The following is a 27,711-nucleotide window of genomic DNA, read 5'->3' on the forward strand; positions in this document are numbered from 1 at the left end:
TGCACCGCGGCCCGTGATGTTCCCAGCAGCTGACAGACGGTGAGCCTCCGCCGGAGCCGTCGGTGGAAGCTCCAGTATCCGCTCCTCCGTAGCCTGCACGGACTGCAAACACAACTCCAGCGCTACCGGACACTGGACTCTCTACAGCCAATTTCACCGCCTCTTCCTTTGTTTTTGTTTTTTTTTTATTTTAATTTTCTTTATTTTTAGCTGGAAGAAAAGCCCAGCTGATATTGACTTTGCACTCAGACGGTGTTAATCCTGATTGGGAGCTGGGGACAATTGCTGTCAGCTAACTTCCACAATAGGTCGCTGCGTCGCTCGGACCGCCGCATATGTTTAATTCCACCCTGGTAGTTTGACTCCAGCCCTTCCACAGCCGTGCCCAATGCCGAGGAATGGATAGTGTGTCTGCTAAAGGTGGAAAGATGGTCGAGAGTGATGAGCAGCCGGAGAGGGATAGCGGCGGTGGCGCAGCGATGGCCGCGCTACATCAATGCGAACTCATCCAGAATATGATTGATATCTCCATCTCCAGCTTACAGGGGCTACGGACCATATGCGCCGCATCCAACGACCTCACGCAGCGAGAGATACGCACTCTGGAGGTAACCGAGCGCTTCACGTGTGTGTGTGTGTGTCAAGAGACGGGAGGACGGGGGGGTCTTCTGGGCAAATTGCGGAGTCATGAAGCTTTTCGACCGCTTATGTCCGCCGCGCAGGCGGCGAGCGAGGCGCGCTCCCAGCCAGCACAGCACATTCTGCCGCTCACAATGCCCCGCCGAGGTGGACGGGACTGAAGAATAATAAATAATAATAATAAAAAAAAATGGTTTGCAAGTTCTGTCCGAGCCGGGTTGTTTTGTGAATTGGCGGAGGCATGGTGATCGGTGCTGCACGCCCGTTGTGTGATGTGACCTCTTTATGATTTGCCAGGAGCCCCCCTCGGATAGTTCTCCAGCAGAAAAACCGTGCCGTGCAGCTGAATCCAGCCTGGCCTAATGGCACACATTCAATAATCTGATGCTGCTATTATTTATGTCCCCCTGTGCTCTGGATCCTGTTGTCTGTGCGGCCGGGGGGGCCTGCGAGACAAAAATATGAGCTGAAATGTAGGGTACGACGCGCTTTTCCCCCGGCCGTGCGCAAAAGGCTGATGCACAGGCTGCTCTCCTGCATCTGGATGCAGATCCGCTTCTGTCGTTTTGGGCATGACTTGACATTGCTTTGCGCAAGAGCCATTGCTTTTGTGGGGCAGCAGCATCTCCCATGATGGCATGCGGTGTGATATAGAAGTCATGACTTGCAGCGTGCAGAAGCTGCATGCTGTATTCTCCATACTTTGCATTTAAAAACGTGGCCATGCAATTCAGGTTAAAACAGGACAGATGCTCTCCCAGTTTTAGAAGTAGGTGCAAGGATTTCTGATTATTTCACTGTATTTACAGCTTCCTGGTTTATATAAATATGCACAGTATGTTGGTGTAGGCCTTTTTCATAAGGGTCAGGTTTAACCCAGCCTGGCGTGTTTACAGTATCATGTTATCTTTTGTAAAAATTGAAGCAGTGACATGACTGAAGGTATCATGTCATGGAAAGTACAGCTTGGTGTTGTTAGTAACAATGCCACAAGGAGACAGCAGGCCTGCCTCTGCTGAACGTGGTGATAGGATGAGGGGGAAGGTGTGGGGACAGAAATGGCTGATACAGTACATTCTGATGAGGCAGAGATGTGAAAGGCGGCACAGCATTTGGAGTTTACTGCCATCAAATGTGCTCTTTCAAATGTGGGATAATCGTATAGTTGTATGTGCTCGAGACGAACTGACATCTGGAGACATGATAGCTGATAAATGGGTTTTCTTGTTCATGGTTTATTTAAGCCTCATACCTTGGCTAAAAGGAATATTCAGTCGTGATTGGCTCCAGGCTATCAATTATCCATGTCTGTTTTATTTCTGTATAACTGAACACCCTGTGAACAATTGCGCTGTTGCCCCCAAAAACTGGCGTTCCAGAGAGTGCAGAGCATTTAGTTTCAGCCGCACAGACACACAATGAAGTGGTTTTCAAGTGACCTTCGCGATGGCCAAGAATCTCGGCTAATGAAGAAAGCGATATTGTTAAGGCACAAAGTTACACTGCATGTGTCGTCTCGGTACCAGCCAGCTTGTTTTGCCTCGCCGGTGCAGGCAGATACACAATATCACCTGCTTAAAAGATCTGTTTGTGTGTGTGGTGATAGCATTAAAGACCTTTAAACAAGGAGAAATGACAAAGCCATCTTGTGGTTCCTGGACGCATCTTTTTTTTTTATTCGGTTTGAGAACATGAGCGTCTTCAAAATAATCTGGTTGCTTCCCTGCTTGCTGGCAGGCATCAGGTGCGAGTTGGCAAGCCACTGTGTGGGAACAAATTGTCACCAGCACAAGTAAAGGAGCTTGGTATTAAATTGAATTAAAAAAAAAAATCTGATCTTTTGCTGAAATAGAAACCAGACCAAGTGAATTCATGTGTTTTGATGGGATCCACGTGAGTTTAGCCGCTGCTTCTGTGCAAATGTAGGTAAACTTTGTAGATGTTTGTAGTTAAACTTTGCAGATTGCAGCTGTGAAGTCACGTCAGCCTCGTCGTCCGTTGTCATGCGTACCTTGTCGGTGGAACAGGATGTGATCTGGCAGAGTACTTCCTGAGGTATGTTGTCTTGTGGATACGTTTTTGTACCAGCATTGTTCCACATGACAATGGACACGCCGAGCCGCTCTCGCACGTGTCTTGAAGACTCTGAAAACTTGCTCCTATTTCTCTTTCCGGCGCCTATGAGGCCGTCATGACTGGGTATCTCTAAAAGGCAGGAGTGCAAAGGTTATCTGGAGCTCTGTCGTCACCTCTTCCTGGTTTGTGGTCTCACTTTGTTTAAAATTAGAGCATCGAAGTGCTTTCAAACTATTTAATTGCTGCTCTTTCCCCTAATTCTTAGTTCCAACCCATGTCATTTAAATTCCATACGTTTATCTGTCGTTGCATCAGTGATCAATTTGTGTTTATTTACCTCATAAAGCAGAATATAAATGCTCACACTGCAGTGTGTCCATTTCAAAATCTGGAGTAAAGATAGGATGCAAATGTGTCCGAGAACACATGCACAGCAGCGTTCCGGGTGATTGATCGAGTATTTCAGCCTCCCTACAACTGTTAATGCAATGCTGCTCTCATTTATTTTGTGAAAGATTTCTGTTGTTATTTTACCATCACTGCTCTGTTGCAACTTTAAAGAAGGTTTTCAATCATTGTGGTACCCAAACGGGGTCCGAGACATTCTTTTAGGGGCACAACACAGATTACAGAGGGAGGCCGAGGCTTTGTCCTATTGAAGGCTGTCTGAATTAGATTCAAGCAGTTTCTTGAACTAAAAAAAAACGTACAAACTTATCTTTTTTTTCTAGGTTTGTAGATTTGAATGTTTGTAAAAATGAAGATGTCCTCAAATCAGAGTTCAGAGACTGAACCATAACAACTGGGAGGGGGTCACTGTTAATGCACAACATTTTTTACTGTTTACTGTACTTCTCTCACATAAGCGCCGTATTTACAGAATGGATAGGAGATGAAGGATCTTTTATTTTTATGAATCTGGCATCTATAAATTCCTCCCTATGTTTCCTATCAGTCAGTCGTCCTGTATTGCCTGTTATTTTTTTTAAGGGCATACATAATAAAAGCATTTCACTTATCAAGCACTTAATCTCTGTCGAAATATTACAATCTCTTTAAGTACTTCCTCCAGTTTGCCTTGATGTTGTTTGAGTTCGATCAGTCGCTGCTTAACCTCAGAGATGTTGATCATCATTAAAAGCGTGGGCAGCGTCTCTTTCAACAGCCTCCCAAGTGAAGCTGCCTGGAAGGCCTCTGGGCTGGGTTAAGCTGTGTCGATCAGCAGTCTTACTTCCTATGTCTTTACTGGCACACCGTTTTGAAACCTCATCTTGCCATAAATGTGCACTTTCACTTCTCGCTTTCAGGCCTGCCTGGGATTTCTCTTGCCTCATGTCTCATATATTGAGAGTCAGCACAATGCGTAATAAATCTGTATCCCAAATATTTTGTCAGGCGTTGCGCAAACCACAGTTATGCAGTTCTTCGAGTGTCCTGGAATAGTCTAAAATTAAAAGTCTAGAAAGTCTTCAGGCTGTGACAAGCACAAATACCCACGTTAATGAAGAAATGGCAAGATATGGATGTGACTAGCATTGAAGCTGTATCAGCTTTAATCCATGTCTGAATTTGAGCAGTCTGTGTGGGGTCAGAGCGGTTTTCACACTCGTGGCGCAAAAGGGTTATCGCTTCCATATTGCTCTGGAGTGCAATCAAGAACGGCTTGATCTCACTTTATTCTCTCATTGAGAGAGCTTTATTATTCCACTTGAACTGTGTGTCTATGTGCGTGTGTGTGTGTGTGTGTGTGTGTGTGTTTTTTTTTCCTGCCTTGCCAGTGAGAGGATAATGATACCGGCCTCTCAAATGGAGTGCTAACTGGTACTTCACTTTTCACATGTTAATCCCACTCTGCCTGGTCTCTGTCGGCCTCTCATGCTGCCTCCGTGTTACTTTTACTGTAGTCCTTCATAAAGTCCAGAATTTCGCTTTGTCCCATTCACTTTCTGTGCTGGAGAGTCATTTATGCTTAAAATAAAACCAGTTTACATCAGTGGTTTTCAAAGTGTAGGGCAGGCCTCACCCAAGGTGTCTTTTCCATGGATGATTTTTGTTTATAGTTATTGAGAAGAAATCATGATTAAAAAAAAATGCAGAAATTTGTTTAAACTCTTGTGCAAAATAACAATTCGGACAGTTGCAGACCTCAATTTAAAAGAATGGAATATCCATCTTTTTTTTGCACAGTCTAGAAATGTCAAACACAATGAGATGTTTCTTCAATCCTTTTATGAAAGCAATCTGCAGCATTATATTTTAAAGCGCTGCTCTCTGCAATGATCAGCACACAGCAGAGCGTCACTCTCATTCCGTCTCATGGTGTTGGAGAGAGTTTGCTGCGCGCTCGTGGTGCGAGCTGTTGTGGCTGCATCTATATTTAGACATCTTTCTTCCTACGCATTTTCAGGGTTGGTTGTTAAATAAGAAAATCAAATGACGCGCGAGGAGGGAGGGAAGGGGAGGAAAGGGGAGGGGAGAATCAAAGCCAATCCGCTGGGCTGCTTCCTATGACATGACAGCCACTCTGCGCCGATGCGTATGTGTGTATCCGTGTCTCTGTGTGTCTGGAAGTAGACGGCGGAGAACGCTGCTCACATGAGAGCACAGAGGATACACAACTGAACGCTAACCCTGACTCAGTTTTCTTTTCTCTTTAAGAGTGGACTGTGTTGTGTACGGATCGTAGACTCGTGTCTGTTCTTTAACCGAGTCGGGATGAGTGATATTATATGATGTCTGCTGTGCCACTTCTGTAGAAACCCTTTACAGCCTTAAAGTTGTTGTCAGTGTGGTAAAAACTTTGTTCCAGGGAGGAAGCAGTGAAAAAATCTTGAGGTTTCAAGAATGCCTTTTAACAGCTTTTTTATGGTTTTGAGAAATAATTATAAAAAGAAACAAATAAAAAGGGAGGAGTGCCTTGTGAAAACATATTTGCTGAAGTGGATTTATTGGAAGTGATGATATCGACAATTAAATTGCTAAAACAAACATATCAGTTGCATACTTCAGATAAAGACTGTGTTATCCACAAAGGGAGTTATAATTTGTCATAAAACAAAAAAAAAAAAATGACTGCTTGTGTGAGAGCAGAGGGGTGTGATACAGTTCGAGGTCTGGGGTCGAGCTCGTCCTCCCGCACTGTGGTGTGCTCTGCTATCATGATGTATGTTATCATGTTGATGTGGATGTATCTCACTCGAACTGCATCTTCTACTTACGCACAATCCTTGTATTTTGCTGGCGATTACCAGCAGTCACACTAACAATTCAAACCTGACTTCTTTTCTGATGGTTTTTATTTATTTCTTTTTTTAAGCCTGTTTTTTTGTTTTGTTTTACAGTATAAGCCAAAAACAAGGCCACGGGTATCGTTCTGTCTGTGTAGGAAGACCAAGCTCAGACAAACCCACGCCTACATTAGCACAGACAGTTGGAGGCACCTCTTTCACCTCCTCAGCCCCCAAGCCTAATGTTTACTTCTCCGGCCGTAACAATGGAGGAGGAAGAGCGGCATGCTTTTGTCTGTCAATCACACATCCCAGAAAGATCCCGGCCTGTGACCCGGCTTCTGCATAACTCCGTCTGCCGTAGTTGTTTTGTTTTTCCTTCTTTTCCATTTGGCAACTGTGGTTCTGCGTGAGTGTAAGATAATGCACCAGCCTGCGGAAGAGTTACTAGAATGTTTTTATGGAAAAATAAAAATTTGGTTTGAATTTATATTATTGCTCCACTTTAGCTGGTAACAGACTGAGTGCAGCTGCCACATGCAGCCAGAGCAGTAATTTCTAATACTTAGAGTATTGAACAAATGTTCATTTACATTTTCAAGAATTATTTAGTTGTCATTTCTCATGCCTTTTCTGTGTGTTTGACTCATAACTGATCAGTTTCTCATGTCTCTCTGGGCCAGAGGGGACGTACAGCTGGTCCGTCTGCAGGAGCGCTGTTATAGGAGGAATGCTCTGACCTTCCTTTGCGAATATCATTTTCCGGGATAACGGCGTTGTTGCTCGGTTCTCAGATCGGCCGTGCTATCCTTGGCAGGTGCACCGAAGTTGCTGTGTCAGCAAGTGCCTTGAGAAAACAGTGGAAGCAGTGGGATCTGCTCCCCGACTCTGCTGTGTCAGGCCGGCCGATGCTGGGACTCCTCTGCCTCTCTCTCTCTCTCGCTCTCGCTGGCTGTCACTCATCTCTTCACGGCATTAGGCCGTTGCCATGGCGTTGTTTAGCTCCGCTGACAGGTGGGCTCTGACGCCATCTCTCCCTCCCCCTCCTCCCACCTCCAGGCCACACGTCAGACGCTTTGCTTTCTCCACTCTGCAGCAAAAATAATACGTGAGGGGGCCTGTCATTATCTATCCCGGTTCGTCTGCGCTCCCGACACGAACACACACACACACACACACACACACACACACACACACACACACACACACACACACACACACACACACACACACACACACACATCACTGATATCAGCGAGGGATTTGGAGACGTGCGCGCTCGTGTAATCCTATCCAGCCTATTTATTTAGGATGATAACAGGTGAAGTGAGCGCTCTCTTTACGGTCGGAGATGAAAGAGAAGTTGGCCCCGTTCTGTGTCATCCTGCGGAGAAGCGTCGGTGACATTTACATGTTGAGATGTATTGTGTCTGAGCCCTGCGTTTCACATGTGGGGAAAATCCCACTGAATTGTTGCTGACGCCTCAGAAGAGGGTTGCTAGGTAACCTGACGTCACCGGGCTGCGATGGTGTGTTGGGAGGTAAAGGAGGAGTCCAGCTCATTAGCCACTCGGAGTAGCGACCACCTACTGTTGACCTAACGGTCCACATTGCGGGAGGGATTAAATTGAGATTCTTTAATGAGAGCACGGTGAATAATCTGAGAGAATATGTTGTTCCGGACCTCTGTTTTGATTGGATTAAAAGTACAATTCATCTCTTTATGTTGTCCCAGCGTGGTTTCGGCTGTAACCCGCTTGGTGTACGATGCTTACCGTTGCACCAGTTTCAGGTCGAGATTGAAGACGTCAACATTTTCACAGGGTTTTTCCAGGATTTCTTATTTTTAACTTTTGAGAAAACGTGTAAAACTAATATCTAGTTGAAGAAGATCCCAGTAAAAAAAAAACTAAACAAAAAAAAAACCCCGTATCCAGGCTGTGGGCTGGGTGTTTTGCTGCTGAAAGGTTTTTGCGCCCAGCTTGAAGCTGTCTGTGTCTGTGTGCGCTTATCTGTCACAAAGTTTGCATACATGCATGTTTTTCAGCGTTGGGGTTTCATGGCCAAAGAAGCAGCCTGTCTCTCCCATAAAAGGAGCTGCTGCTCTTACTTACTGTCCACTAAGGTCAAGAGCAAGTAACTTATTACTGCTTTAACCCACTGGAAGGAGTGGAGTCATGTTTTCATTCCAAAGGCTGTTTGTTGTCATTGACGTATATTTTCTGAAACTTTTGCATTCGATGCATTTTTTTAAATTTTAATCTCTAGTAGATCATTTGGCTTTATGGCTCAATCTTTGCCTGCCTGATGAAAACTACTCATCAGTACAGCTTCAACTCTATTATTTGATAATACTCTCAGTGGCACTGATAATTAATGAGTGGTTTTGGAGCTGAAAAGCTCCAGTCAGGGTCGACAAGGAAAGCATTTTATCTCCTATTTTCCTCTCCGCTTTCATCTCTCTGGCCTCCGCTGGAAGTGTTTTTGTGAGCAGCCTTTTTACATCCCAAGGCCACACTTTCCGAGCAGCGCGGCGCGGCGAGAGTTTTCTTCTCTGGTGCGTTCGGCGAGTGGATGTGTCACGGTGGGAGCTTGAATGAGCCTGAGAAAGACGCGCGCCCGTCTTTGTTGCGCCGGCACTCGAAAGGTGCGCGGCGGGTCGAGAGCCGGCTGGTGTTGCGCGGCTCATCTGAAGGTGATGCCTGCTGTAATGGACTCTTACAGATAGACTGAGAGATAAGGACACTCTATACAGTCACGGTGAGCTGCACAATGCGGGCCGCTGCAAACCAATACCGCGGCGCTCATTGTGATGCTTACTCACAGGACCACTGCACTTGACATTGGTTTGGAAAAGATTAAATTAAAAAAAAAAGGTCTCTTCACGTCGAGACTTGTGAAGTATGAAACTCCGGTATCGACATTTCACATGGGGGAAAAAAAAGTGACAGTTTCTCAACAGTGCAGTGTCTGTTATGTGGTAGTGATGTTCGCCGATGTGTCATGTCATGAGACACTACAGTAAAGGTTACATGGTGGTTTCGGCCGCTGAGGAGCAGATGCAGCATTAAGACAATGACTGGAAACGCGAGTGTGTTTGTGTGCGGTTTGTTCAACTGGAGCCACACAAAGTGTACACACTGTACATGCTGTCTGGAGAGGAAGAGAACACACATGGAGGAACCTGACGCCTTATCTGCTTTGACACATTTTCGGTTCTTTTGCCTGCAAAGTTCACACGTGCACTTATTCTCAAGAATGAACCCGTGAGGTGGTGGCAGCAAAAGTTCAGGGAGTCTTCGATCTCGACTTGAACCTGTTTTTGTGAACACTGTGTCAGGGAATCATGGGCCTAAATATACATAAGTGGCAGTGTCTTTTTCCACAACACAGAGGTTATACTGTCTGAATCTGTACGTCCTTAAAAATAACTTTTAACACACTTGTTTTTCAGTAGGTTTTCAAACACCTGCCTTTAAATTTCCTCCCACAGTTCCTGATTATCTCTTCATGAATGTAATTTTATTTTTGATTGCCTTTTTTTGTCAAGGCACTTTGTTAAAGTGGTGCTTTTATAAATAGATTTGCTAATGATGACGCTCTCCACTGCCAATGAGTCTCAACCTACATACAGACCTCGATGTTCAGGTTTGATTGAGAACCAGGTTAAGGTTAACGTCCTCCAAATAATCAAGCTTTTTTCATATTAACATTGCATTGATAGTTGTGTGCATGAATATCCTGGAAGATGTAGAGCTGTTTGGGCATGTTAATGATTCATCTGCTATGCTGGTTGTTTATGCTTGGCAATCTTGTTTAAGTGCAGATGAGTATATCGCTGATGCAGTGGAAAAAGGCTAGGAAATTTAGCCTCTTGAAAATAAGACCCTGGACCTCAGTGGGGCCCATCTGTATAAATAAAGGTTAATTAAAAAAATAAATAAAAATAACTAATTATAGTGACTCATAAGAAAAACAATATTTCAAGTACGAATTACATAGTTGTCAGAAATCTGATCTATATAAGTAGCAATTGCAAAGACCACAAGTAATTTTAGTAGTATTACACAGACGCTGATGACTATTTTCCATATCGGTGATTGTTCCTTTGTATCTTACTACAACATTTACAGGTCATTTGACACTTGAGTGGCACTGAGAAGTTTGATGTCACCAAGCTGCTTTGTTCCAAAGGCACCGATGTGTTGTGCCAGTGCCACAGATGCTCTCATTAGATGACCGGCTCATTGTTCCTCTGTATAATAATAGCAGTTTATATCTAATTAGCTGCCGTGTGTGTGTGTGTGTGGCGGTGGCCGGAAAATAAAACATCTGGAGTCACTGCTGCAGGTGCATTGAGTTCAGAGTGGGGAAAAAGCAGCGGGTGAATATGGAGTAATTTATGCATCTGGCTTTATTGCATCGGAGGAGCATCTGTTGATGGAAAGTATTAGAGAGGTCAGTGTGTCGTGTCAGTTATGTTGATGCAACAATGATGTTTCTGCCCTGGAATAATGACAGCCATGCCACGACGGTGTAAATTTAAACAGTTTACTGCCTTCATGGAAGCCGTGTCTGACCCGCCCCTCCCGTTGTCCGTTGCTCTCTGCAGGTGAAGCTGATGAAATACATCTGTAAACAGCTGCAGTGCAAGCAGAAAGTGCCAGAGACGGAGCGACCCGAGGCCCTGGACAGCTACCCGCGCTTACGGGACTGGCTACGCACCATCAACCTGCGACCGGAGCTCATCGAGGTGGGTCATGTTGTCGTGTATGAGCTCCAGATTAGTCTGACCGGAGGGACTTTGTTTGTGTCACATTTATGTGTAATCAGTGTGTGTACTCAATCCCCCCCCTATTCACATATGCATGAGGAATCCTCGACCAGCGGCCATGGAAATACCTTTCTAAAACAGGCCCGACTTCATTGTGGTGATCATGATCGTTGAGCTGCTGTTGATTTGAAGGAACATCCACTTACGTTTGTTTAGACAAACTCATGTCAGATGACTGAAAGTCCACTTTCCCAGCCTGCTGCTGTGTACAGTTTAATGCCATGACTTGTGGACTGGGGAGCTTTTTCTTTTTTTTTTTGGCAAGTGCATGAGGAATTTAACAAAACAAAGTGAGTGGGCATATGTTTGACAAGGCTCTCTAGTGGATGTTACTGGAGACGCATCAGATTTATTTAATTCTTAATATTTAGCTCATCTTCTAAAGGGCTGTAATTACTTCTCCCAAGAGAACAAGCTGCACGGTTGTTTAGAAGAAGTGAATGACTTGTCTGAACAGTCATTAAAAGCATATTAATGCAGTCAAAGAAAAGTGTTTATCTTGTTACCTCTTCAATTGATACTTCCCAATAATGCACCTTACACAAGGATATACAGCACCATTAAGCTACTCGGCCACATCGATCTATGATCAGTAGCTGGGTCAGATGGATTGGAGTTGAAGCAGGCACATTAAAACAGTTTAGCTGAGCCTATAATTCGTTCTCATTGGAGAACTTTTTTTTTTTATCAATTTTAAAGAGGAATTGATGGTTTCATGATGGTGATAGTCGTGGTGTAAATTTCATCATCAGTGTAGTTTATGCTTCATACGAATGAAACTAATTTACACACCGACTTCCTCTAAAGCTGTCCATGTGATGTGAAGTAGATATCCAGGAATGTCAAGTCCACATCCTGGTTAACAGTTCGCAGGCAGACCAGGACCAGTAAACTAAACAGGCGGGGCAGAAAACCGGGCTCATAGCGCTCTTCAATCACCTCCCACTGATCAGCTCTGAGTGTGAAACAAACAAGCCTTCGTGAGATGAGATTTTAGTTGTATTTAATGATTTGTACATCAATGATTCAGGTTAATAAAACCCCCCTGGAGCTCTGCTCTCACAGTATCAGAATTTTAAACACTCACATGATATTAGTCTGTAAACAAAAAGCCACACTTCTTGGAGTCTGACAGTAAAAACAATTCAAGAAAAGTCTTCATGATACTATTTGTCCTAACCTTGCTTGGATCCTCTGAACGTCTTCTCAGACAGCTGGTTGTATAAGTAATTCAGGCTGTATTTTTTTTTATGCATGTGCTGACTGAGAAAATCTTTATCTCAACCAGCTGAATGCCGGATGTGAAAGTTGCCGCAGAGAAATTCTTCCCACCAGTTTGTCCTCTTCTAGATTTTATAGGTAATCGTGATCGCTCAGCTGGTAAAAATACCACCAGTGCCTTTAGCTCAGTACACTCCAACACATTTCAGAGCTCAAGTGACCGAAATCATTCAAACACCTTTCAGTGTAACTTGGTTTAACTGAGCAACAATGCAAGATACAACTATAATAACACACGGTAGAGTTGCTTTAGAACAGTGACGCAAACATATTTTAGTGTCTGCAAATCTTAATGCATTTGTTTAAAAGACAAATCTCGGTTTTCTTTGAAGTCTTTACAGTTTGCTTGATGGCTCGGCGGGCCGGACTGGAGCCTCTTGCTGGCCGGTTTTGACCCACAGGTTTAGAACATCATAGCTGAATAATAACGGCGCTGGTGGCCTGGTTTCCCAGTGGCAGCCCTGCAGGAGGTGACCTTCAGTTTGAGACCCCGGGCTGAGGAAGACGTTTGATGTGCGTCTGCTGTATGGTCCTGAATTTTAAACTTGCAGCTGATCCTGATCCTCCTTGTGAAAGAGCGGGGATCTAAACAGAAAATATTTTTTCTTCATTAATGTCTTTTGCTGCTGATAAAGCTTACTTTTGATCACAAGGATCTAAGTCATTGTTGTTTTCTTTCTGATTTATCTTTTGGCCTTCAGAGTCGCCGTTTGCATTTCATGGCAGAAAAGCTGCAGTTCTCTGACGAAATTGCGCTTTTTACTTTGCACTTTGTATTCATTGTGTTTAATTTCTCCCTCCTCTTTCTGGTTCTCCTTCCTGTGTGGCTGTAAACCATCTAATCCCTGTCAGCCCCAGTTTGTTTTCTCAGTTCTAGTACATTTGCCTCTGTTTTGTGACCCAACCGTACTCTGCTTATTTTCCAATGCTTCCTCACTTGTTGTTCTTTAATATGTCCCGAGCTCGTACATGCTTTTTGTTTTTTGCTCCATGGCCTCGTTCCACATCTGATTATTTGTCTTGTGTTTACAGTTTATCGGTCTCACTCTGTGCTCTTGTTTGCCTTTTGGTTTAAAAGCCAACTTCCCCCTCAGATAATTCAGCTTTGTCAGAGAAAATAAGAGTCATTTTGATAGTGCAGCGAGCGCGCATTTGTATGACTTGTACACCTAAAGGGATATCCTGAAAGATGTAGAGCTGTCATGGCATGCTGATGACCCATTTAGATCATATATTATTAGAATGGTATGTCTACTGTGCATCTCCCACACTATGTACAGTGAGAGCTGCGTTATGTAATAGTCCAAAAACATCACAATGGTTGTAGTTATATATGTATGTGTGTGTGTGTGTGTGTGTGTGTGTGTGTGTGTATATATATATATGTGTGTGTGTGTGTGTGTGTGTGTGTGTGTGTGTATATATATATTTACCTCTGCTTGTCTCTGCTCTCTTACTTCCCCTTCCTGGGAATGTTGCATAATGTTATCCAAGCATGTGGCTCTTGGTTCAAATTCAGTCTGTATATTTCAACACTTCATACAGAAAACCGTTATTTTAAGCTTAAAGAATTAGTTGTTAATTGCAGTGTTTATATGAGTGAGTAACACTCGTTAGCTGCGTCGCAGTCATGTGTGCACGCTGTGCGATTTATGACATGTTGTTATGCATAAGACGGTGGGAAAAGAGCAGCAGAGGACCCACACCATGTGTGTTTTCTGTGTGTGTGTGTGTGTGTGTGTGTGTGTGTGTTGGTTGGTTTCGTTGCTTGTAGTGTACACACAAGTGTGGGAGGTTGCCCTAGTTTTTGTGATCAGTGTTTGCCCTCTCAGAACAAGGCTTTAACCTGACTGATAAGTGATTGCGTACTTCCCTCGTTTAAAAGAAAAAAATATAAAGACAAAAACATCCTAAACTTGCTGGGCTCGTTCCGGTTTCCCTCTGTGACCCGTGTCTTCATGTTTTTGGCACTTCTCTTTTCTTTTTGGTGCATACTGCTGGGGTTTTCCCAGTAGAGATAGGATGTTTCAGTAGGTGGATTTTCATTTCAATGAAGGTCTTTTTTTATTGACTGCTGCAACTTTGCATTTAACTTGAAATAGGTATGATGAAACTGACTCTATTTAAATGCTTCATTACTGTCTTAACATAGATAAACAATGCAAAATAACTACCAAATTAGTCCAATTAATCTTTTTTTCTTTTCTTTGTCTTATGTGAGAGGAAAAAATCTTTCATGTTTTTTGAGAAACTTATTTCGGGAGGCCACATGTTTGCTGTCAGTCCTCTGTGATAATAAACCAGGTCTTAGGATTTCTCTCCTGGATTTGACCCTTTTTCAACAATGTCTTGACAGCTGATTTCTCAGACGATGAATTGATTATTATTAGATGATAATAAGTGGATAATCAAACAGTGATTAGTTAGAGCTCTAATCGACACCTTGGGAGGCCTGCTAGTAATTGCAGCTGCATAATGGTTTACTAAAATTGATGGGTGTTTTTTATATCCTATTCTTCCATATTGTCATTTAATTTCATACATTTTGTTTTGTTTGGTGCACAGTTTGAACACGATACTATATCCTGCTGCAGGGTTTAAAGCCCTGAGACTGAACCGTTTGATGAAGTCATGATGCATTGTGCACGGATGTTGCTTTTGTTTGGACCTCATTCAGTGAAATAATCTAATAATAATTTGTGTTGGTTGCATGCAGGTGGTGGAGGCGAAGTTGTCTGTGGATGCCTTGCTGCAGATGACCGGGGCTCAGGTCAGAGACACAATGAGAAGGCTGGGGTCCAGTTCAGAGGAGTGCGCCCGGCTCAGTGCTGCCCTCTCCTGTCTAAAGAGTGCCACTGAATCGGGTATGTCTTCACCCGACGGGATCCTTCATCGGTGTGCTGGTCTTGTGTTTTCTGAGATTTTTGAATCCCCTGCAGGAGGTGAACTGAGGGAAGACGGCGTCCCCTGGCTGTCTGAGCCCACCAGGAGGGACAGCGGCTCTCTGCTCACCGCAGACCAGCTCTCCAACCTGGGGACCCCGCTCCGCGCCCACAGCCCCTCCCCTCTGGCCCGTCCGTCCACCATCCACTCCACCCCCTCCACCCCCAGCGCCACCTTCCCCCATCCCCGCTCGGGCTCCGTGTCGGCCGCGCCCACGCCGGAGGCGCTGGCGTCCCATCTCCACGGCGACAGCCCTCTCACGGATCCCTTCAACATGTACTTAACCCGCACGGCCCGCCTCCACGGACACACCTCCACCCCGCCCATCACGCCTCCTTCAAAGAGGCGTAATCGACTAAAGCCCCCCTGTACCCCTCCGCCTCCGTCTCGCAAGGTGCTCCACCTCCTCCCCAACATCACCCTGACACGCAGCAAGAGTCACGAGTCCCAGCTGGGCAACCGCATCGAGGACCCCCCCACCAACAAGTAGGTGTCCAGCCGAAAGCCCGCCTCGCCCTCGCATTTTCAGAAATCCTCCGACGGCTTTGAAATCGTGACAGATTGCCTCGGTTTATTCTGTTAGCACACGTTTAAAGAGTGTGAAAGATGTAGCCGGAGAGGAGGGCTGCAGGTTAATCCTGAGAAATGAGCGTTTGCACGTCTTCGCAGTTTTCATCACTTAAACAGAAAGGAACATTACTCATCTGTAATCATGCAGCATACATCGGTCAGCTGTTATTACAGCCAGTCTGCCACTTACGTGATTTAAAGGTGCAAGAGAGATGGACGGTGATGGTCACGAATCACTCCAGTGTCTTCTGTCCATCTCTCAGTCCCATCAGTTTACTGTCGGTTAGTTTAGGAAAACAAGTAGAGATTTTTGAATATTTACAACTTTATCAAAATGAATCAAACTTAAAATGTCTTACTCTGCAGTACCATGAAAATGCAAACACCATCTGCAGTGCCTGTTGTAGTGGATAATTCATATGTCAGAAGAATGTAGCCGAGACCTTGAACCACACATCAAGTGTTTTAACGTTCAACCGTCTGCTTGCTCCTTTCTTGTTGACAGACTGGATTTTACTGTGCTTCACTGTATCCGTGTGTTTTACAAATTGGTACTTGAAGACTAGACAGACCAGAACTACGTGATTTGCTCTCTAACTTCAATATTTCTACAAAATCAAGACGAACTGTACTGTCAGGAGGACAATGCAATACGCAAGCTGTCATGCATTAGGGAAGCGACAAGTTTTGAGATAAATCCATGATGTTATTATCTTTGTGTTTTGAGATTCACATAGTTTGTTGCCTCAGATCTACCAGGTTGGTGGACATCTATGAGGCTACAGCTGATTGTCCAAAGGCGTTGACGTCTAGACCATTACTACAGTGCACTGAAACACGATTGATCGCAGTTCAGACTTTTGCAGCCTGTCTATCACTCACGTTGATATCATACTCATGACAAATTTGTGTTGTGCAGCCGTACCTTGTAGTGAAGAGTTGGTCAGATTGAAATATCAGCTCATCTTCTGAGACTTTTCCCCAATGTGCTTTGAAAACGATCCCATTCTCCCGTTTCAGATTATCGTCACTTGAAAGAGCTCTTTTGTTATTTGACATTTTGATAGAATGACTTCACACACATCTGCTCATGTGCCTCGTTTTCATTGCAGCCTTTCATGTCAGGACAGAAGCAAAGCTTTCCTTTGATATGTTCACATCGGCTCTCTCTGTCTCTCTCCACACACACACACACACACACACACATCCTGCCTGTTGCTCCTTTCCTCTCGCTGTACGACTGCTGTGGGCTAATCCCCACACAGATTCCCAGAGATTATGAGTCATGTCAAAACAGGAAGTATTTCCTAGGTCTAATACGCAGAGGTGGCAATGCACACACAGTCTCTCTCTCTCTCACACACACACACACACACACACACACACACACACACACACACACACACACACACACACACACACACACACACTCTCTCTTCATCTCTCTGTGATTCGATGCACTCACACATACACACACACCACGTGTTTATTCATAATATCCTGCCTGTTTTGGGAAAGCAATTAGGAAAAAAAAAAAAAAAGCCTAGTAAAGGGGTGCGGTAAATACAGCTGACATAGATCCAAAACATCCAACGCGCACCCGGATGATCCCGCGAGTTGATCCTGGCTTTGTACATAATGTACGGTATGCTACAACGGCAGCCTGAAACATGGTCGCCGGTCTGATTTAGCGGAGCCGTGCTTTCTCACGTGTGCCTGTGCATGTGTGCACAGTTCAGAGGCCTGGCACAGCGTGGTGCTCTGCTGCTTGTGACTTCAGTCTGGGTGTTAAGGATGTCACCCTGGCGATCCCGCGCCAGCACGACTTAAGCACTCCCAACGTGCAGCTCTTCAGTCATTATGTAACCTTCAGTTTACGGCGCAGGAAGCCAGACCTGCGACGTCCGTCCACTCTTTCGGCCGGTATAATGGAGCTGCTGGAAATGTTTTCCTCTTCTCCAGGTGTGTTAAGAAGAACAGGTTGTTTCTGAATATGCAAGTGAATGGGAATGGATGTGAGGACACGCCCTCCCGCTATCCTGTCATGTCCGCACGGACGCCCGGCGTCACCCCAGCCGCCCCCACAGCACCCTACACCTTACCCGGAACGCCCACCCTGCTGGAGGAGCACAGCACAATCAAGAGTGAGTCGATCTTTATCCTGTTTGGTTCAGTATACGTGTCTGAACAACGTTTATCCAAAATAACTCATAACCTCTTAATCAATGGAAACTAAACCTCCAATGAAATTCTCTCTTCTTCTCCACCAATCCCGTGTCTCTCTCTGTGTGGACAGATAATGTAGCAGTGCATCGCAATTCCCCACAAGCAGTGAGGCGGGACATCGGCCTCGCGGTCACGCACAGGTAGAAATTCATCTCAAACTCATGGTGCTGGACCGACTGCATCCTCATGTCAGACTGAACCTAACAAGAACTTGTTGCTGTGCAGGTTTTCTACCAAGTCGTGGTTATCCCAGACATGTCAAGTGTGCCAGAAAAACATGATGTTTGGAGTCAAGTGCAAACATTGTCGGTGAGTCAAGGGATTTCTGTCTTCTGGACACTTTCTCAAATTTCTGTCTTTTCACGTCCGTGCTTTCCGCGCAGATTAAAGTGCCACAACAAATGCACAAAGGAAGCTCCTTCCTGCAGAATCTCTTTTATACCAAGTAAGTCTGCGTTCATCCCTACAGCTACATTGGACTGGAATCTCGTACTTGTGTGGTAATGACCGTCTCTCCTGCAGTCGCCAAAATTCGGAGGACTGAGTCAGTTCCCTCCGACATAAACAACCCGGTGGATCGGCCAGCGGAAGCACCGCAGTTTGGGACACTACCAAAGGCTATTACAAAAAAGGTACTGTGTGTCAAGGTTTCGTCATTGCCTTGAACACTTTGAGTTTGTCAAATACAAATGAAAACAAGATGCAATAAACTGCAGTTTAATAACAAAGGTGATAATATCAGATATTTAGTCTGCAGAAAATATTCACTGCTAATCTTGATTATATTTACTTTTTATGCGTTGTGAACTTTATGGAATTCTGGTTGATTTTTATCATTAGAATATTCATTCATAAACTGCAGACCTTTGAATCTGATCTAGGTTTAATTAAACATCACACCTGACTGCCACGATATCAACAAAAGACATAGATTATAGAAGTATCTTAATTTCAGTTGTATATTAATTTCACATGTTTGCTCATAAGCAATCAGTAGTTTATTATTATTAATCTTATTTGGCTGTTGTCAGAGTTTTATGACCAAAGATAGTCTGAGATCATCAACTAGACCACCAACTCACTGCGCCACACAGTTTCACTGCAGCTCCCCAAAAGAAATAGAGCAGAAAATGGCAATCAAAGCGACTGTTTTGATTGTCACAGGAGGTGAGTGCTGGACCATGTTGACATTTTGACAGAGCAGTAACTGCGACTCCAAATCTGGGTTTATTCATAAATTCATACACTTAATAATTCTGCGATCCCACCAGTGAAATGAACAGATAACAAGCTTTCGAACATTATTTGAAACACTTTGTAATGGTTCGTCCTTCAACTCATTGGAGATGACGTGGTGCAGCCAAACTTTCAGTCATAGTCGGCTTCGAGGAATCAGCGCTGCTCAGCCAGAAGCTTACAGTTCGTAGGAGTTATATTCACACTTTCAGTTACACTCCGTAATCGTGGCAGCTGAAGGGCTAAGGTCTCGTACACCGCCTTGACACACAGACTGGTGAAAATAGGGATCATGATTAGAAGTTGACCCGAACTTCAACCACAACTACCACTCATTACTGGCTTTGTTTCTTGCACTCCGACCCCTGCCCCACCAGGATCATCCTCCAGTTCTGAACCAGCTGGACTCCAGCAGCAATCCGTCCTCCACCACCTCGTCCACGCCTTCCTCCCCGGCACCCTTCCAGCAGAGCAACCCCCCCAGCGCCACGCCGCCGCCCAACCCTTCGCCCAAAGGCCACAGGGACAGCCGATTCAACTTCCCAGGTGCATTTAATCCCACAAACGTAGACGTGATGCAGGGTACATAGTGCAATATGCATGCCAGCATCGTACCCTTGATTTCTCCTCATGATAGGAATATTATACTCACACACTTCTCTTTCCACATTATCATGTTAACATGGAAGTGTGGTCTTTATAGGATCTCTCAGTTCAAAGCTTTTCTAACCAGACGTGTCTCCCTGTCATCTGTTTTCCCCTCTTTCTTTCTTGAAAAAGCTGCCTTTTACATACAGCAGAGAACGCAGTTTATCTTTCCCGGTGAGTTGACAGTGTGAGCGTGCAGTGCCGCATCCTTTCTGTCCCTTCGTTCCACCCTGCACACCTCAGATTCCCTGGAACTCTCCTGCCGGCTTCCAGGAAGTAGCTGTTAGCCGTCTTTTCAGCGTCCTCACTGTCTTCACCATTCACAGCGTTTTGACACCATCTGTTGGCGGTGGTGGGGAATTGCATGAGCGGTCGTGTTCTGCATGCAGTGGGGATTTGAATTTTCCTAAATGTAGCAAGGAAGGGAAATCAAGAAGTTTCCTAATTTAAATCCTCTTTTTAACATTTTTCTTCGTTTTACAGACGTTTCCAGTCCTGCGCATTTGCACTCCGAAGTCCTCCAAGACACTGTGTAAGAAGCTTATTTTATTATTATAACACCACGTGATGGCACGATGGTTTGTTTTCTGTGATTCCACCCCTCACTTTTCCATTTTTATGTCTCACAATAGTGAAATTGAGCATTCAGTGGATGACATACACACAGAGCTGGCAGAGGATGAAGATGAAGAGGTAACGTCAAGTATGAAGCCCAGAGATGCGCTTTAGCTCCTAATTTTGCAGGATTTATGTAATCTTTATAGTTTTTTTTTTCACAAGTGTTTGTCTGAAATGTGTCAGAACAGAATTAATGAACAGAAATAAAAGGAGTTCAGACAATAAATAAATCAACAATTAAACATTTATTCAAGAAAGTCATTAAAAATAGTTTTGAGCATAAATATCTGTGAATAGATTTTTAGTGCAGGGTAGTACGGATATAAATTTTTCATAAAACATAATGTTTTTTAAAGAGAATATTATCATTTGAACAACTGGTTCATTGTTTTTTTCTCCTGATAGATTTGTTTGTTAATATATTATCTCTTACAGGAAGGAGAGGAGGAAATCGAGGTTGAAGATGAAGAACCTGAAGCGGAGGAGGAGAACGAGGAAGACGATGAAGACAACGAGGATGGAAGGGAAGACGACGAGGGCGACGACGACGACGACGACAGGGAGGAGATCAGGATGAACGTGGGCTCGGACGGCGAGTGCGACGAGCTGGACGACCTGCCCAACTCCCGGGGGAACCAGTGGAAGGGCCCCATCTCCCGCAAGCCCAGCCAGACCAGCGTGTACCTGCAGGAGTGGGACATCCCGTTCGAGCAGCTGGACCTCGGGGAACTCATCGGGAAGGCGAGCGGGCCGACCTTCACTCCGAGACGCCTTCCGATCGGCGTCCGACAGTACTGACCGGATCTGATGTGTGTCCATTCAGGGCCGTTGGGGGAAAGTCCACAAAGGTCGGTGGCACGGCGAGGTGGCCATCCGGCTCCTGGAGATCGACGGGAACAACCAGGACCACCTGAAGCTCTTCAAGAAGGAGGTGATGAACTACAGGCAGACCAGGCACGAGAACGTCGTGCTCTTCATGGGGGCCTGCATGGCCCCACCTCACCTGGCCATCATCACCAGGTGAGAGCAAATTACAAATCATTTTAACCCGAATGCATGTATTGGCTTTGAAATAACTGAATATATGTAATTCTGTCTGTCTGCTTTGCAGTTTTTGTAAAGGAAGGACGCTTTATTCAGTTGTTCGAGACACCAAAAACACTTTGGACATAAATAAGACGAGACAAATCGCTCAGGAGATTGTAAAGGTATTTTTTTTCTCTTGTTTTCTGCACATCGTCGTGATGCAACCCTCAACCTAAAGCAAAACTTAAAGCGAATTACCACACATCTTCTTAAATTTGGCTAAAAACAATATCCACATGAGCTTCTCTTCCATGCATGTGTCCGTACAGCCTGTAAACCCTCCTGAGCTTTCACCGTTTCCCCTCTGCGACAGGGAATGGGCTACCTGCACGCCAAAGGCATCGTTCACAAAGACTTGAAATCCAAGAACGTCTTTCACGACACCAATAAAGTGGTGATCACAGACTTCGGGCTGTTTGGGATCTCCGGCGTGGTTCAGGAGGGGAGGTAAGAAGCTCCAGAGGCCTTAAGAACACAGCTTCAGCAGAAGTGCTGCTCACTGGTTATTACCTGAGGAGGTCCAGTGATTAATCACAGTTACTGAGGTCCATGATGGGAGTCCTGCAGGGATCTGTGTCCCTTGTCGTCTGGTGCTTTTTAGCTGAGTGGCTGTAGAAACCCTGGATTGTAAAACGGTCATTTCCTGCTCATTGTTGTTTTTCAAATTCAGTTTGAACACACAGTTTGCTAATTTAACACTTCCTTTGTGTATGTCTTCATAAATAGATAGTTTTGTACACAGGATAAGGAATGCATTTACTTAATGCATTTTCCACTCTAGTTAATACATCTTTCCAATTAGATTTTCTACTCCATTTGATCTATTACCTTCATTTTTTATTTTATTTTTTTTCCCAGGCGTGAGAATAAACTCAAGCTTCCACACGGCTGGATTTGTTATCTCGCACCCGAGATCGTGCGCCGGATGAGCCCAGGTAACAACGAGGACCGCCTGCCTTTTTCCACTGCGGCAGATGTGTACGCTTTTGGGTGAGTGAAACACTTTACCTTTTATTATTCATTCATTTGAGTAATTTCAGTTTCTAATATCTGGAACGAGGAAGATAATCATTCAGCAGAATAACTGAAGCCGCTCTTCGTCCCCCTTTCTAGTACAATTTGGTACGAGCTACAAGCGAGGGACTGGCCAATCACCAACCAGCCTGTGGAAGCGACCATCTGGCAGGTGGGGAGTGGAGAGGGCATCAAGAAGGTTTTGGCGGAGATCAGCCTGGGCAAAGAAGTCACTGTAAGTCCAAACATTTGTTTACTTTCAGTTCTGAAATTTGTGAGATTCAGTGAAATTAGTATTAGTTAAAGTGACACTCCTTCCTCAGAAACTCCACCCTTGTTCCTGTTTTGTCACCTCTCTTTTTTGCTTGGCTTGGAGGGTGAATGTGCTCAGCCCGCTGCATGGTTTGCTGTCCTTCAGGAGATCCTGTCCGCCTGCTGGTCGTACGACCTGAGAGAGCGGCCGACCTTCACCCAGCTGGCCGACATGCTGGAGAAGCTGCCCAAACTCAACCGCAGGCTGTCCCACCCCGGACACTTCTGGAAGTCTGCAGAGTAGGTATCCCACAGGCGGAGCAGGATGTGAACGACACTGGACGTGGAAACGTATCACTTGCTGTGTATTATTTTTGGGTTCCAGTTACTGACTGTAAATAATACGAGTCTGAAAACGAGATGTTTTCAGGCTCACATTGAGGCCTCAAGGTCGCATCGTCTTAATTTTATGGAGCTGACTCTTGGCTGAACTCTTCTCAGCCGCGGCTTGCAGACAAAATGTGAACAGGGTTCAGTTGTTACTCTCATAGTTTAAGTTTTGCGCACATTGTGACAAATCATTTCATAGCCATTTTTTATTTTCCTCAATAAGACACAGTCCCTCCAGAAAACATCATGGCTACACTGCTAATGTAAAATCAACAAAACTGCAGTATCAGTGGGCTAGATAGATACGTTTTTTCATTTTAAATGCTTAAACACGAAGGCCACCGTGTATGTGCAACAAATCATTTGAGCTGTTAAAGCATCCGGGCGGAAAAATAACCACAGAGGTTGTTTATGCATGAAAGTAAAAAGAAAGTATTCATCCGGCTGGAGTCCCTCCTGAGCTCCACAGTTTGCTCTCATTGTCGTAGACTGAATACAAAACTACACCGACTGCATTATGTTTACAAAAAAATTCATATTTCATGCTCTTTTGCAGTCCTAATGCCCGGTTTGAAAACCGTGTTTGGACACATACTGAACCCGTCGGATTAAACCAGAGTGAAATCTAAAACTAATTTGTAACTAATGTAGAAGCTTTATGCTTGTTATCTCAGCCAGTGATTACACGAGTCCGTTTTAGGAGACTGATTTTGAAATATATTTATTTACCTTTTCCTACATTGCAAAGTGTTAATTTGTTGAACTTGTTGACTGCCAAATCACTCAGAGTCTTGATAATCACAATTTCTACTTGTCCTGGACTTGCAAAGGTGTGGACTTGCATTTTTTTCAAAATAAAATTAAAGATTGGATTGATAAAAACCAATCGTACAAATTACTAAAATTAAGCGAATCTAATTTGATGCATTTTTGACCAGCTAAAATGAATTCCTTCCTCTTTTTTTTTCTAAATTCACATCAGCTTTTTCATATCAATTAACCACCTTCCTCTTTTTATTTCCACAATTTCATTCCAGCTTCACTTCTGCTCCATTTCCCTCTCTGTGTTCTGCCTTTTTTTCCACATTTTGCTCTTTCATCCTCCTTTATCACATTGGCTCCACGACTCCTGCCAGTAGCTGTGGGCTTCGCTATTGATCCTTGTATGGTTACTTGCCAGTTGTGCACTGCTGGGTGGAATTACGATGGGTGGGTGGGGGGGAATGCTCGCTTGATTGCAAAAAACAAAACTTCAGAAGAGAACATCAGATCTGATTGAACTGACGTTTTTTTTTGTTTTTTTTTTTTTTAATCCACTAATCTACGTTGTGTGTGCGACGTCCTGCTTATTTCAGTGTCGGCCTGTCGCACTCTCACTAACCGTTTGTGTTTTCCTTTGCTCTTTTCTTTCCTCTCTTCTCTAATCTAGGTTGTAGCAGTCGCTCTGAAACATAAGCAATGCAAAACAAAGCCTGGGTCTGCCTTGCATGCTCCTGAATCCTTAACTCTCACAGGATTGATCAAAGCATTGCCTCTGCCTGAAACGGGCGCAGCTTCCACTAATCCGCACTCTGATCTTCCATGTCTAACCGTCGCGTTTTCTTGTGGGGGAGGAGAGGATCGGTGGACTTGAGGCGTGGCACGAGTCGAGGGGGGGACAATGGGGGATAGCCCCCCCCCTCCCCAACCTCGCTCTCCCTCCATTCGTCTGATATCTCTTTGGCTTCCCGTCCTGTGACGGCGGCGGTGTGTGACCGGCGTTGCTGTGGTCTGTGCCTGCCGGCGGCTGCGTCCTCGTCCGTCCTCCGTCCTCGGCCCGCTCGCCTTCTCTGTGCTGCTGCTGTGATGTGGTCGCTCTCCCCCGGGGGTCCCGGCCGCACGGCGCTCGCTTCCCTCCTATTTCTAAAACACACACACACACAGAAATACACACTGCTGGACATAAAAAGAAAAAGACCCCCACCCCACCAACTGGACCGCTCCATTTATCTGTTTCCCTCCCGACCCGACGGGTTTGACGTGCATTTGACAGGCTGCTTGAGTGATGATCTCAAACCTACTGCCTCGCTGTTCCTCTCGGTTTGGTTTTTTTTCTTATTTTTTGGTCAAGGTTGTGTGACGGCATGTGCTGATGCAATATGCACTTTGTCAACAACAACAAAAAAGTAATCATGAACTCTTTGTTTTCTTCTGTTGTCACCGTTTCTCTTGAGATTGTCTTATATTTGCAGTGTTTTTACGATCCTCTGCTCCTCAGGAGAGTCTCGGACAGTCTCACACTTGTATGTTGTCACTTTGGAGTTAAAAAAAAAAATGTAAAAAAAAAAAAATCACTGTTTATTGGATGCATCTGGAAAACTAAAGCACCAGTGAAGACTTTTGTAACAGCCGGGGGTGAAAAGAACCAGGAAACTGAATACTATTCACAGCTGACGGTATTTTCAATAATAATAATAATGATAATGTCCATCTGTTGAAGTGTAAAGTGCACCTTAAAAGATTAAGAGTTACTAAAGATCCTCCTCTCAAGAAGCTGAGTGATTTCATTCTCGGCGCAAAAGAAAACACACAAAAAAAAAAAAAGGAGAAATCAGGAACCTAGCGCAAAAGTGTCCTATCTCTTCCTAAAACAGTACCTCTTGTGCGCGCTTGTGTATACTGTTTGTGATTGTGACGGCTTCAGTTGGCGTGCTTGTATTTATGTGTTTGGTGTGGGTGCACGTGCGACTGGGTGACTGTTCTGTTTGAATATGTAAGGTGTGTGTGTGTGTGTGTGTTTTTTTTCGTGAAAGATTGCAGTAAATGTTGTGTTGCAAATCCAATGGTATGTCGTGTAAATACATTATTTAATGTACAGCAAAATGAAACATGATTCTTCTAATATTTGTACAAACATTTTCTATGTAAAATACATCATGGACATTTTGGAATAGGTACTGCTATGGCTATTACAGATGTGTAAATATATATTTATATTTTTTTCATGTATTAAATACTGTATAAATGCAAAAATGTACAATTTTTTAGAATGGGCCAATACATGTTTTTTATGTTACTGTACAAATTCATATTTTTGTATTGCATGTGACGACCATTCTGTACACGCAGTTTCTGTTTTCATCCATGAGACAATAAAATGAAGCTTGTCATGTAACAGCACAGTCAATGTAGTGTTTTTTTTTTTCAAAAATATATGTACACCAATAATCAGATAAAACTGAAAATTACACAGGGAGAACATGCAGAGTCTACAGAGAATGAACATGAACATTTCTTCCTGTTAAACTTTGTTAAAAGATAGAACTTTCAAAATAAAAATACCACTTCTAATGCACTAGGTGTTAGTATTGAGCCATAATTAATTAGTTACAAGTTGCTGCTTTAAAAAGTAATTGAGCCATTTAACTCTGGTTGTCTAACTAGTTCTCTCAACCAAGATGGCTTAATAATTTACATTAAGTGTTACTGCAGTGTCAAACCATCAAATTCACATGAAATAACAGTGGAGATAAATGACCAACATCCAGACACGAATCGGGTCAATCTCATGTTTATTCAGGAAAGTGTATTCCAGCTACTGCGAATGCATGTTAATGTCAGAGATAGCAAATGACGATAAACCCTCAGCTCATCTCTCGTAGTTAATGTTGTTTGCTGCTTCATCATCTCCAGTGTTGACCCCTGCTGCTGCTCCTCTCATGCCTGGGATGGTGCTGAAGAGACTCGGTGCAGCCATCGTGTGGAACAAAGCAGTAACAGCAGCAGATTGACCCACTGCAGGGGATGTCATGACAAAGTAAAGTTGAGTTTAATGTTTCTAAAGAAAGAAACCAAGGCATCAGCTCTGAATCTTTCATACTTCCTCTGTTTGTGCCCCAGCCGTGCCATCTTGCTGCATTGGAAGAGCTCCCACCCACCGTCCCACACCAAATGGATTACAGATGTCTCAATCTTTTTGAAACTGGAAAAAAAAAACAGATACTCTCTGCAAAGTCTCAATATAAAGTTTGCATGATATTGCTCTGTAATCACTCTTATTGGCTCACCACTGTCTGTTAGCTGTGACGCACTACATATTGTTTTCAAATCAGGCGTTGTGCAATTGATTCTTATAATGTGACCACTGTGTTTATATGTGTTGAAAAATTCACTTGAAAATCTATCAATAAATTATAAACAAACAAACAAAAAAAGAAACCAAAAAGACCTGAGCAGCACATCTGTTCTACAGAACTGAGAAAAAACTTTTACATTCTAAAAATTCATACAGATGAAAACACACACATAACAAATACATCTGCTTCCAAACAGACAAATATATCCAGCATCATCTGAACCCACACTGACAGGCGCTGCTGCTTTTTATCACCATTTTTTTCACCTTCTACATTTGGTGTGGTCAGATCTGGGGCAGCTTGAGGACCGAGTGCTGAGACTGCAAACCACAAGGGCAACAAGCTCCCCGAGCTGCAGCCCCTCTCTCTGCTCCTGCCCTCACTTTGCCCTACATTTCCTCTGAGATCCAGAGCAGCTCTGCCTTGAAGACAAAACGCTGGAAAATAGTCTCATAGAAATGGAAACAAAGCTCGAAGCTCATTTATTGATCCTGAAGAACGTTTGAATTCTGGGCCGCTGCGATAACACAAAATATAAAATAAGTGAACTGACTAA

The 27,711-nt window shown here is 44.1% G+C and overlaps 1 protein-coding gene across 2 annotated transcripts; it reads left to right on the plus strand.

Moving 5' to 3' along the window:
- Nucleotides 1-25,949, plus strand: LOC115395177 (kinase suppressor of Ras 1). Of its 2 annotated transcripts, XM_030100595.1 has the most exons (21): nucleotides 1-608; nucleotides 10,555-10,695; nucleotides 14,774-14,921; nucleotides 14,997-15,486; nucleotides 17,533-17,714; nucleotides 17,867-17,936; nucleotides 18,022-18,105; nucleotides 18,180-18,241; nucleotides 18,319-18,428; nucleotides 19,410-19,578; nucleotides 19,813-19,854; nucleotides 20,164-20,212; nucleotides 20,313-20,373; nucleotides 20,734-21,039; nucleotides 21,122-21,318; nucleotides 21,410-21,506; nucleotides 21,698-21,831; nucleotides 22,243-22,374; nucleotides 22,498-22,633; nucleotides 22,817-22,950; nucleotides 24,470-25,949. In XM_030100595.1, the coding sequence occupies exons 1-21, from the start codon at nucleotides 399-401 to the stop codon at nucleotides 24,474-24,476; spliced, it is 2,961 nt and encodes a 986-aa protein (XP_029956455.1). In that variant the 5' UTR covers nucleotides 1-398; the 3' UTR covers nucleotides 24,477-25,949. The 2 variants fall into 2 exon arrangements, with proteins under 2 accessions (XP_029956455.1, XP_029956456.1); XM_030100596.1 differs by lacking the exon at nucleotides 19,813-19,854.
- Nucleotides 25,950-27,711: the final 1,762 nt, after the last annotated feature.

Source organism: Salarias fasciatus, chromosome 10 (genome assembly GCF_902148845.1).
Source record: "Salarias fasciatus chromosome 10, fSalaFa1.1, whole genome shotgun sequence".
Lineage (NCBI taxonomy): Eukaryota > Metazoa > Chordata > Actinopteri > Blenniiformes > Blenniidae > Salarias > Salarias fasciatus.